General features: G+C 43.7%; 1 protein-coding gene across 1 annotated transcript in view; it reads left to right on the top strand.

Moving 5' to 3' along the window:
* Nucleotides 1–3,987: 3,987 nt before the first annotated feature.
* ESYT3 (extended synaptotagmin 3) overlaps nt 3,988–12,527 on the top strand; it is a 29,250-nt gene continuing 20,710 nt past the window's right edge. The window contains exons 1-4 of the mRNA XM_056496679.1: nt 3,988–4,363; nt 10,063–10,104; nt 10,924–11,058; nt 11,545–11,621. Coding sequence (XP_056352654.1) covers nt 4,094–4,363; nt 10,063–10,104; nt 10,924–11,058; nt 11,545–11,621 — 524 coding nt within the window. The 5' untranslated portion in view covers nt 3,988–4,093. The remainder of the gene's footprint in view (nt 4,364–10,062; nt 10,105–10,923; nt 11,059–11,544; nt 11,622–12,527) is intronic.

The raw sequence follows: 12,527 nt of genomic DNA, 5'->3' as shown, positions 1-12,527 counted from the left end.
GCACACCCCTTGCATTAATGACTGCTGTAAAAGAACAAGTGGATATGTGAAATAAATTGCTGTTACTGGCTTTGTTACTTTGTCAGCTCTTCAGTGCCTCTCTACTGCCCACTGTACAAAAGCAGTGAGGAGCATCAGCCAGGCAGACACGAAGCACAGTATGGGGAGTGAGCACAGTGGAGCACAGCCCTTAAAGCAAGGGTCATGTACTCCCAGACTGCCTTTGCACACATTCCCAATGAGAGCCCAGGGCTTGCAGTCTTCTGCTTGTGATTGTTTTTCACAGGAGAAGAGATCCATTAACTTTACCATGTTTATACATAATACCAGTTAGGTCTAGATTTGTATTTTTAATGAAAATGCAATGATTCCCCAAACAGGAGATATATACATAATTATTTTCCTTACCAAATTACAAATATCCAACCAGAGTAATATGCCTGTCTGAACAATGCAACCCAGACTCTTTTGAGTTGCCCAAGTCTTATTTAATTTCTGGACAGAACCAGCCAGCTTTTCCTGGAGCAATGCCCTCCAGATTTACCTGAGAACAGACAGCAGGAGTAGATACAAGGCTTTTGCCCCATGATAGGCAGAGTCTGGATTTGGTTTTGCTTGACAGAGTGAACAGTGCATGGATGGAGAGTATGAAACCAGAGGAATCTAAACAAAAATGCTTTGTCAAGCGTCTGGGAGTACCAAGAGGGACAATAGCTTTAATCAGGTCTTGATACAGAAGTCATTCTGTTAACATAGGGAGTTAAGGTTTTAGCCTTACATAAGTGTTTTATATTTTGCTGTGGAGGCACAGAAAAAAGACATACTGCACCTCTAATATTTGCTAACATTAAAGAGGGAATTTCACAGTGGTCACAAACCCCGAAGCCACAAGAAAGTTAAGTCAGAAAGTCATCTTGAGTAAACCCTTTGATACCTTGTTGGTATGTGTTTCAGTTGATTCTTCAGGTTAACTCCTTTGCATGTTCTCTGTAGTTAAAAAGCGTTGGCAGTTTTTCATAACTCCCCACCTTTAAAATGGGTTGCCTTAGTTACCGTGGCCAGCTTGAGAGACAGCAAATTTAGTACTAATACATTTTCAAATCTCTGCAGTTTCTGTAAAATCTCTGTGTCATAATCAGCTACAATATATACTTTTATCATAGTGTTGATAAGCATAGTGGTGATGCCTAATCAAATAAGGAGAGAAGATTGTCACAGGCCAGAACAATAGCCTTGAATCATTACCTTAGTGACTGTCCTGTGAATATTGGGTGAAACAGCTTGTGGAATTCCCCTGTAACTGGAAATAAGGTTGGCTTCAAGTAGCTCAGATGTCTGGTGCTTGGAAGCAACCTGCTGCAGTCAAGGTCATACTTTCCCCAGGAGGAAATTGATAAATATCTTCTTGATTGGTGATTCAGTATTTCCTCTGGCACGTCAGAAAATCAGAGAAACCAATTAGTATTTTAAAGGTTATTTTTTAAAGGGTAACTACTATTCATGATAAATAGGGTTAACAGTGGTCTCAAAGACTATTGATTTATCTTGGTCTCATCAGCACAGTATTTGGTTTGAGAGCACCTCTCTGTGTAACCTGATGTGATAAAAATAATTTTTCACCTGTACTCTTTTTCTTTTGTTCATATTTTAAAATTTTAAGTAGGGTGAGCTAATGTTTAGTGACATTTTATATTACTTAGGTAATTGTTTAAAGTTCCTAAAACTCATTTAATTACAGAAAGATACTTTCTCTTCTCAGGGTAAGGAGTTGGCAGTAAAGGAACAAGCAGTGCCTGAGAAAGTGTGGCTGTTTCCAAGCTCAGGGTCTTAGGGGACAGTAGAGGAAGGAATTTAGAGTTCTGTTTTCATGGAAGCCTCTCCTTCTCTAAAGAGCAGCTGTGGACTGTGCTGCAGGACTGGAAGTGTGCTGGTCATTTGTACAGAGCAAGTGCTTTTATTGTCCTTAAACCTCAGCCTAGGTTGTTGTGATCAGCTGAGTGAAGAAGAAGAAACCAAAAACTGTGGTTTTATTTATTTATTAAATTTAATGTATGAGATTAGCCAGTATGTATTTCACTGCAGCCCCACTGTTTTTCCTGCTCAATAAATTGACACTTGTTGATGCTTCTAAACTGCATGGCTCTCAGAGTTTGAGATAAATATCTCAAACTCAGTAAGAGTAATAATGTGAAGTAGGAAAACAATTAATCTACCTTTTATAGCTTCTCCTAGTAGCAAAAGCAACCTTCCAAGTCTTCAAATCTCTAAAAGAGCCCACTTTTTCTTAGAAGCTTCTGTTTTTCTGAAAGGTGGGCCTGAGTCTATTGTTGTGCAGCTTCACATGGCTGAAATGACTTAATGAATATGTTTTACAAAGCTTTAAATGACAGTGGGGAAAAATAAGCAACAAGTCAGCCTCAGTCTTTGGTCACAGTTAGGACAAAACCAGGTGGTTTTGTGCATGTAGATTTATCTCCTGAAACATGTAATTGTGCAAACTGACCACTGTGTGGTTTTTAATACATGGTATCAAGAGAGCAGATACTCCTTCAGCTTCTGTCAGTTTCTGGACGTTCCTTCACAGCTTTACAAACAGAAATGCCCTCTGGGGTCAACCCACTGTCCAATTGTTCCCAGTGGTGTTGCTGTTTAGGGGGAGGCATTTCCTGCTGTCCTTTCCCCCCAGCTTCCACAGCTGTTGTGTCTATGATATTAGGGAATACATTTATGGGCCCTTTCCTTGAGAATGTACCTAATCCCTTTTTGAACCCGTTGATACCATCTGCCTCACAGCCTCTTTCAAGTTTTTGAGATTTACTACCCACTATGTACTGAAGTACTTCCTTAAATGCATTTTATAATGATTTATCTTTGCAACATCCCCAGGAAGAAGAGCACAGTCATCCTCATTTGACAGTAGGGAAAGATTAGGAGGGTTGTTTCCAAAAGCACCTGTTAATAGATGTCTCATGCATGAGTTTCTCTAATGTGAGGCATTTGAGTTTTCAGATGCCTGAACTGATTTCTAGCCCAGAGCAGTCATGTGCAATGATTAACAAACAAATGAGAATCGCTTGTGGTGTTGTTTGGTCTATCGACTGACCCATAATTAAATACTAATTCCATAGCAAAGCAGAGACCAAACTTCGTTCTCCCAGTCATGGTCAAATTCTTTTTCTTGGAGGTTTTTATCTGGCTCATCATTTGTTATCTTGTGCAGCCAGTATCAGAAAGGGGCCACGATAAAGGCTGGCATTATTCACTGATGTTCCAGACTTATCCACAGAACAAAGAGTGGCATTTGCCTGATGCAGGAAAAGCTGCAGTGGAAAACACAGTGTAGAACTCTACAATTACAGCCTGTCTGTTAAGGCATATATATATAAAGATATAGAATTAATATTGATTGCTAGAGGGGAAAGCATCTCAAAAACTGTCTTTTAGAAAACATGCTTTACAAGGAATGGCCGAGGGAGCTGGGTTTACTGAGTCTAGAGGAGATTTAGGGGGGACCTATTCACTCTTTACAATCATCTGACAAGAGGTTGCAGTGAGGTGGGATCTGTCTCTTCTACTGTGCCTGCAGTGAGAAGCCTGGAGGGCAATGGCCTCAAACTGAGGCAGGTGGGATTCAGATTATATGTCACGAAAAAAACTTCCCTGTAGTCTAGGGATGAGAGTGCTGGATTGATGGCTGGACTTGTTGATCCTAAGGGTCTCTTCCAACCCTAATGATTCTATGATTCAATGATTCCATGATTATCAGTATTTCAGGATCTAAACTCCTAAAACATCCCCATCAAAATCAAAACAGGACGAGACGAAAGTGCCAAAGAAGAAGGAAAGCAGCAAGTGTCCAGAACCAACAGGTGGTGTGCTGTTGAACATCCAGCCGTGGCGATGGGTCGCAGGGTGTCCGCAGCGCCCCGGGTGCCGGGCTGGCCGGGAGGGGCGGGCGGCGCTGCGGGGCGGGGCGGGGCGGAGGAGCCGCGGCGGCGGCGGGGCGAGCGGCTCGGCAGGGGCGAGCGCGGCTCGGGCTGTGGCGAGCGCGGCTCTGGCTGTGGCCGTGGCCAGCCTGGCTCGGGCTGTGGCCATGCCCCGCTCGGCCGCCCCGCGCCCCGCCGCGCTGCCGCGCCTGCTGCTCTCGTCCGCGGCGCGGGCGCTGCTGTGGCTCGGCCCCGTGTACCTGGCGGGATACCTGGGGCTCAGCGGCAGCTGGGTGCTGCTGGCGCTGGCGCTGTGGCTCTGCTGGGGACTCAACCGGCGGGGGAAGCGCGACCGCCTGGCCGCCGCCTTGGCGCTGCTGGAGGACGAGCGGGAGGCGGTGTGCCGGGGCCTGGCCGCCCGGCACCTGCCCGCCTGGGTGAGTGGGGACCGCGGGCTGCGCCCCGCATCCCGCCGCGCATCCCGGGATGCTGCGGGAGCGAGACAGAGAGCGGCCGAAGGGGTGGAGTGTGCCTTGGGCCGAGCAGTAGCGTCTTTGGTTTTGAAGTCTTGCTCAGGAAAGCGAGGATTAAACTAGAAGTTGTTTTAGCCCAGGAGATGTGCTGTAAGTGGGTGTGTAAAGTAGACTGGTGTATCGCCAGAGACGCCTCCCTTCAAATACATGTTGTTGCATTGCAGGTATTTTGCTGTTGAAGATACTTATTTTAGACTTTCTCATCCAGCAGATTTTCTCCCCTTTACTGCCATTTGAAAAGAAACAAAAATATGTAAACATAATAGTCTCTTCCTGCTAAAAACCCAAATATTTAATTTTAGGGAGTCATCTCTGGATGGTACAGAAAGCCAACCGCAGTTTGTTGTTCATATTTGTTTCTAGTCACCCTACGTTTCAAAGTGAATAAACTAGAATTTCTGCCCGCACATTTTATTCTGCGTCTTGGGTTATTTATTGGGCAGCTGTGATTGGCTAATGGAAAGGATGATGAGGTGTTTGGGTCTTTTCTCTTTTATCGTCATTTACTTAGCATTTAAAAATCTGTCAGGGACTGGTAGGGAAATGTTTTTCTTATAAAGAATGTTGCATAGAGGCATTTATAGTCGGCAAACTTTTATGTAGCCTACAGCACTTGGCTCTCCTTAATTCTGTGGGAAATGAAGGCAGCTGCAGTTCTGAGGAGTGAGGCCAGGATCTCCTGCCAGGGTTGATGCAGCTCCCTGCACATGTTCCCTCCTGCCAGGCACAGAAGTCTGTCTCTGAATGAGGTTTCTGCTTGTTTGTATTGACAGAGCGTAAAAAAAAAAAAAAAAACAACAATTCAGGGCATTAATGAATGTGGTGGTGTCAGCTCTTGTCCTGATGCTGAGAGCAGTGTTGTGTTTTATCCTCAAGTGCCCTGAATCATTGTAACCAGAAATTGAGCCTCTTAGTCACTGTTGAAAAATCAGCCTTGCCCCCACAGTGCACACAAATTCAAAAAGTTCCATTAGGTTTTGTGGTTGGAAGTTTCAGGCTTCGTTAGTGTGGGAGCAGGTGGTCCATTATTGATTGCCCTGTACTTGGTCTTCACAAGGCTGCATGGAGAACACTCTGTGCCCCAACTCAGGAGAGGTTTGGGGAAATGGGGAGACTGCAGCAGGGGCCACTGAGATGGTCAGGGTCTGGAGCACCTGGTGTCTGACAGCACTGGAGCTGTTCAGCCTCCCTCAGGAGAAGGGAAGGTTTAAGGGGTATCTCATTTCTATCTCCCACTGTGCTCATAGAGATGGTGGAGTCAGACTCTTTGCAGAGGTCTGATTCATGACTTGGGAATCCTTGGATCTTTCTCCTGGAAGGCAGGATGTAGGACCTAATGATAAAGAGGCTGCACGGTGTGCTTTTAGTTTTATCTGTATTGCCACTTCCTTTCCTTTAGTGTCTTGGTAACTTTTGTTCATCAGTTGGGTGTTTGCATCCACATTACACTTGTCCTTGATGCTTTGTAACTCCTCAGTTTTGATTTTCCTTCCATCCCATCCTCTATTTGATCTACTTCCATGTGCCCATCTTGGAGGCTGATTCTCAGCTGATGTCTATTCAGTTTATTCTCTGTGGTGTTGTCTTTTTTATCTTTTGTTTTTGCCTTTCAGTGTTCATGGACCTCTAAAACTGTCCTCTGAGTTCTTCTCTCCTGTCACACAGAGGTGGCAGTAGGAATACAGCTCAAGGGGAGCATGGCTTGGATTTATGGTGCTGTAATCTTAGAAAGTTTCTGAAGGTGTGAAATGATGGCAGTGTCTTGGGATTCATAAATCTTTGTCTCTTCATGTGGTCTGTAATAAAATGATTGGGATCCATCCAGTGAAGAGTTAAGAGCAATCATTGATTGTGCTGCTGGTTAAAAAATGTTCTCCCTAGGAAGTAGCTTTAAATTGGCTTGGGTTCTGCTCAGTACTGTATCAGTTGTAAGGAGATAATACAGAGTGCAGCCTTTCCTGTAGGGGGGATGCTGAGAGGGTTTCCCTAATCTACCCAACCATCTGCTTTGGAGAATTTACAGGATTGTTTTGCAGCACCAGTTTCTTGGCTGAAACCAGCCAGTGAGTTTGGAATAGACGCATTCCTGTGCTAGACAGTGTACGTGGGCAGGCTGTGCTTCCTCAGGAAACCAGGCTGGAAATCTGCTCATGACAGGCAGTCAGATCCATGTCTTGGAGGGTTGAGACCCTCTGACTTCAGCCTTTGCAGCCTCTAGCATGCCTTCTGCACAGGCAGTGCTCAGAGCAGAGGTAGCCAGGCTTCCACCTTCATTCCAGCTCTTGAGGTTGTAGTGACTGCTCTGTTGCTTTTGCCACTGGTTATCTGGCTGCACATGGCAGAATCCAAGTATGCTGCTTTCTTCCTGATGTTAAACTCCTTTTACCAGGCAAAATACTTCTGGGTACAGAGCTGTCCTTTTAAAATGTTGTCTTTTGTTCATACAAAAGCTTTGTTTACATTTCTTTTTTTCCTCCTGTATGAGTAGCTAAAAATCCTGATTTTTTTGTAGAAAGAAATAAACAAAGCACCAAAACCCCCAATAAAACCCAAAACAAACAAGCAAAAACCCAAACCAAACCCTGATGGATAGATTGCTGTGTTGTATTTGAACAGAATGGTGCTGTTGTGTCAGACATGGGTTTTGTTGTTGCTGTGATCTTTGGTGTGGCTTGCTCCGGGGTTAGGTGGAGTCATGCAGAATTTACACATTTTCTTTACGTGTAGTAATTGCCCCTTACCTAGTGCTTTTGATCTTCAAAGCTCTTTTCAAATGCTAAGTAATTTTTGCTGCATTCCTTAAACTTTGGCAAGAAGTTTGCCTGCTTTTTTAGATGGGTAAAACTGTTTCTGATAGTGGGACTTGCCCAGGGCTACAGGATTAAATCTTACTCTGTGTTAGTATTAACTTTGGCAGCTCTTAGTGTCTGGTTCTGGGCTTAGTAGGAAGTGTTTTGGGCTCCTCCTACCTGTGCTGTACTGACGACAAACTCGGGACAAGACTTTGCTGGCGAGGCTCTCACCAATAGCAAGGGCCAAAAGTGAGCCAGAAGTCCAGAGCACATGGTTCTGTATGAACCAAGAAGGATGGAACTGCAGATGATTTTATTTTCAAAACATATTAGGATAAGTTAAATTCTTGGAATAAATGGTTGAGTCAAGGAAAGAGCTTGGTGGTGTCACTGGGCAGAACTACATGCTAGCTAGCATGCATGTTATGGGGATACCCCATGGGTAGGAAAGGACTTGCTCAGACCTTATGCCTTACTACACAGTGGATAATGCAGTTGCAGCACCTGGATACCAAGCTCTGCTTCCTCACAGAGCTGCTCATTTAGTTCATACCATTGAGTGGAGCTGAACTTTGCTTCTGAGAACCCACTGAAATTTGGTGGCCTGTCATAAAGGGCAGAAAGCTGGTTTTCACCAGAGTCATGTAATCAGCCAGTTTCTGTGATGTAAGCCCAGTTGTGTCAGCCCAGGAACACCTGGTGGTCCTTGGTCCCAGCCTTTGAGCTCCAGCAGTGCCATTCCTTCCATCTGTCAGAGGAAACAGAGGCACCAAATGCCTGGGTAGGAGCTGGGTTGCAGACACCTGAATGAGGGGGTGTCAGGTGGGGTGGAAATGTACCACAAATGTCTGCTATCACAGCATCTGAGGTGTGACACAGTGCACTGTGATTCATTGCAGTTGCTTCAGGGATTTGCTGTGGGCTGTTGATGGTTTGAGTGTCTGTGGCACAAACAATAAATTCAATTTTACTTTTTTTTTTTAAGGTGGGTCTACCTACAGCCTCATTCTTGTGGTTTTTGCATCTTTCCTGATGCTCCTTTGTGCTGTTTCAAGTCTCTAGGAGCCTTGCCTCTAGTGAATAATCCCAGATAACTTTAATGGTTTATAGTGGCCCTTATTTCTCCCCTGCACATATGGGCTGTGACTTTCTCACTGGGAAGGGGTGGCCTCACTGTTGTCCTGTCCTTTCTTTTGGGTCACATCCCTCTCCTGTCTGTAAGCTGTTTTGAAGAACAAGCTCACCATGCTGCTTCCATCCCTGCTCCTGTTCTTCCTGCATCTGATCCCAAGCTGATGCTGCAGGATGTTAGCACTTGGCAATTACATTGGAGCTGAGAACCCAAGATTTATTTATTGTTATTCGGGTGGAGAACCTTTAGGTGGAAGATGAAAGGCTGGCAGGTGATGTGGAGGTCCCCTGATTCACATAATCTGCCTTGCTGTAAAATGTCAGCAGCAGTTTGTCTGTGTTGATTGTCCCTTCAGGTGCTGAGCTCTCGCTTCACTGTGCAAATAGACCTGTGCAGGCTGACATTTCACTGAACTTCTGTTGTCTTATTTAATGGAAAAGTTGCTATTTAGAGCATCAAAAGAAATTTCTTACAAAGAATATGATAATATTGCTTTGGAGTTTTTTAATTAGATCATTTGAAGCATTATTTGAGCAAGGAAAACAGGCTCTTTAATCATCTGTGTACTAAAAAGCAGGCTACTGTCCATTCCCTCCAAACATCTCTGAGCACCTCTCTGAAAGCTGATGAACAGTAAGCCTTTGCCTGAAAAGTGTAATTCACAGCTCTTGTAGGAGGAGGTATTGTCCTACCCAATTACTATTATCAGGCTAGATGACAGTCAGATTTCCTTTGTATTTGGGTGCTCTAATGTCTATTCTGAGAAGCTGCTGCAGTGTCCTTCCCTTCTGCAGTAACCTGCTACCAGCTTGTAACACCAGCTGTAAATATCACATCCATAAGGCTTTAATGTGTGATTGTAGTAAGGTGATTGTAGCTTCACTCAGCAGCTTCTTGCTGGGGTCTGAGAGATCAGTTACTTGAGAGTTGTGTCCTACCAAGTTGTCCTGTTGGTGATTAAGCAAGTCATTACTTCAGAGAACTGGTGGGGTTTTATAATGGATATATACACTTCTTGTTGGCATTTGGTGTGTCTAACTTGAAAACATGATATATAAGTGACTATTTAATTTTAAGTTGTCCTTACCATCTTAAAATGTTCTGAGGAGTGAAAACACTGGACTGTTATACATCATAGTGTATGCTAAGAGGATTGAACTCATACAGGGCTTCTTTTCCTTGAAGCCAGTGGCACCATGTTGATATTAGCAGAGAAATGCTGCCACAACCATAAATTGAGTTTCCCAAGCAGGTTCTTGTTTTCCAGAGTGTGGTGTCCTGGTTGAGGTGAGCGAGTACAGGAAACAGGTCCTGCACAGCTCATGCTCTTAAAGAGCAGTAGGTTCTGGTGGCTTCCCAAGGCATGACAAAGAGAAGGATGAGAAATCTAATGCTGCTTTACATCATGAACAGGATATGACACTTGCTTTAATCATGTAAATGTGCCCAGAGGCATACTGATACATCAGTGCACGTGGGTTCTTTTGCCTTTTACTATTCTTTACTGGTTATTTGCAATTTTCAAGGAGGTAGTAAATTATAAAGGATGTATGTATGAAGGCTGAGGGATCTCAGCTTACTCTAACACTTGTTCCACATTCCATGATATCTTTTGCATGTGTTGCAGTGTGCTCAAACAGATGGCATGTGGCACTCACTTTACTTTTCTTTGCATCCAGGTTCACTTCCCTGATGTTGAACGAGTGGAGTGGCTGAATAAGGTGAGGAGCTCTGAACTCCAGCTGGTGAGGCCACCTGCTCTGAGCTGCATCCCTCCCATCCAAGTCTGAGAAAGTTACCAAATTACTACAGTCTAGCTCAGTTGTATCAGTGTCTGTACTGAAGTGTGGAGTCACTTAAGTGTGGGGTTGCCACTGAGGTTGAGAGCCAATGTGAGCCTGGTTGATACAAGTTTGATAAATTGAACAACACTTCATTCTGAGACTAAAAAGAAAAAGCTGGTGTTTGTCTGTATATATGGATACATACATGTGTATGTTATTATTACTGTTGTAGCAAACCTAGTGGTATCTCCTCTTACCAGGAAATTTCCAGAGTGCACTGAGGCAAATGCTCCCATCAGCAGGTGTGGTCAACCTCTCAAAGCAAAACAGCTGAAACTTGCAAATTAGCATCCTCTTTTTGGTGTGTTTTTTAGCAAATTTTCTTTTTATATAAAAGCTCATCTCAATACTCTCCAAATAAACCTAACTCTAGGGAACATTGAACATTGTGACACTTTAGAGTAATTAGGGGCTATTGTACTTTAGAAATTTAACCCTGGGCTTTGTTGACTCCTGTGGTTAGAAGCAGCCTCTATGGTGCTGAAAACTCTCTCTTCAGTTCCTGAAACAAATTCCAATCCTGAGGAACAGAGATGGATCCTTCCATAAAGATGACTTAAGTGCACAAAGTTCACTTGGTATTTTAGAAGGGCAGATATTAATGGCCTGGGTTCTGTAATGGGTGTGTCTGTTTCACAACAAAAGGTGTCTTGCTCAAAGAGTCTTCAGTGTGTTCCTGCTTTCACTGTTCTCTAGATCCTTGTACAGGCTTGGCCATACTTCGGAACAATCATGGAAAAAACATTTAAAGAAGTTCTTGAACCAAAAATCAGAGCAAAGAGTGTACATCTGAAAACATGCACCTTTACCAAGATCCACTTTGGCGAGAAGGTTAGTGGCAGTCTTTTGTAACACTTGTGATTTGCTCTTTCCTGAAAGGTTCAGGTGCAGGGGGAGTGAGGTGTTCAGCTCTGTAATAGCTTTGTTCCCTCCTCATGTTGACTTGAGCATCTTCACCATGAAGGAAGGATTGTACAGGGAAGACACTCATCTCTTCCCACTTGCTGTCAGTATCCTGGGAGTGGAGATAGAAAAAAAGGACCATATCCATATTTATTTTATTGCAGCAGGAGTTTTCAGTGCTCTCTAAGGCTTGTAGGATGACCTAGGGCTACTTGTAGCTAGCCCTGTGTTTGAGGACTGCCAAGGCTGTTCTGTCTTTAAAGAAAAAAAAACTAGCATGGTATACTCATATTTTACATGCAGTTTTGCAAAGTATTTAATTAATGCTTCTGTACTCAAATTCAACAAATTGAGTTGGACTTTCCACTTGTGCTTAGCTTGATAGATATTGTATCTTGTTTGTCTCAATTTCAGTGCCCTAGAATTAATGGAATAAAAGCCTACACCAAAGAAATTGATAGAAGACAAGTTACCCTGGACCTGCAGATCTGGTAACGTGGCATCATTGATTATGTTGATGGTTCTTAACTTACTGCCTGTGGATGTGTCGTGCTGAACTGGGCATGGTGCACCAAGATGAGCTTAGAATGATGTGAGATAATCTGTCTCCCAGCTGGATGTCCTCAGTAGTCACAGAAGTGAAATGTGCATCAGCCATTAGACCAGAAATAACCTGCCCAGCTCCAAGTGTTACCTGCTCTGGCCCATCACAGCTGCCATGGGTATAAGCATGTGTCCCTTGACTTTGCCATTGATGGCAGTGAGAGCCCAAGTTTTCAAACTGTCTTTCCTGTTCTCAGAAAAGCTCTCAGGTCTGGTGGTGCTCAGTCTGTCTTGCACACTATGGTTTCTCATTAGTCCAACCTCTCCTGTTCTTCCAGAAGTACTTGCACTATTTATTTTTTAATTCCTTCCTCTAGATTAATCCTCTGTTTTAGTCATCATTTGTTCTATGTGCCATCCAACCTATTTGCTTTTTTGATTACAGCTGTTCTCTGAGCAGAATATTGCCTCAAGCTCTATTAACAACAACAACAACAAAATTAGATGAAACATTTAATACCTCCCAGGCTGTTTTGAATGAGTTTGTATGTTTTGTTAACATCAGAGCCATTGCAGAGCTAAACTCTCTTGGTTTAGCCCTGGAGAATGGAATTGCTGGGGGAATTACCACTTGCATGCTACTGTAGCTCTGTAAGTTTAGTGGGTGACTGAGCTGCCTAATATAAATGGCTTTTCATGGTTATGCAGGGAAAAAGCTGTGAAATTATGGAATGTCTTGGCAACAGCACAGAGCTCCTCAGAACTGTGCCATGTTGAGATTGAGAGATCTGATGCCTGTTAAGCCTTGAAGAAGGTTGCTGCTGTTCTCTGCTAAACTGCTTCTCCCACATGCT

This window comes from Oenanthe melanoleuca, chromosome 7, assembly GCF_029582105.1.
Source record: "Oenanthe melanoleuca isolate GR-GAL-2019-014 chromosome 7, OMel1.0, whole genome shotgun sequence".
Classification (NCBI taxonomy): Eukaryota; Metazoa; Chordata; class Aves; order Passeriformes; family Muscicapidae; genus Oenanthe; species Oenanthe melanoleuca.
The sequence above is the reverse complement of the archived record's forward strand: the minus strand, read 5'-3'. Positions and strand labels throughout refer to the sequence as shown.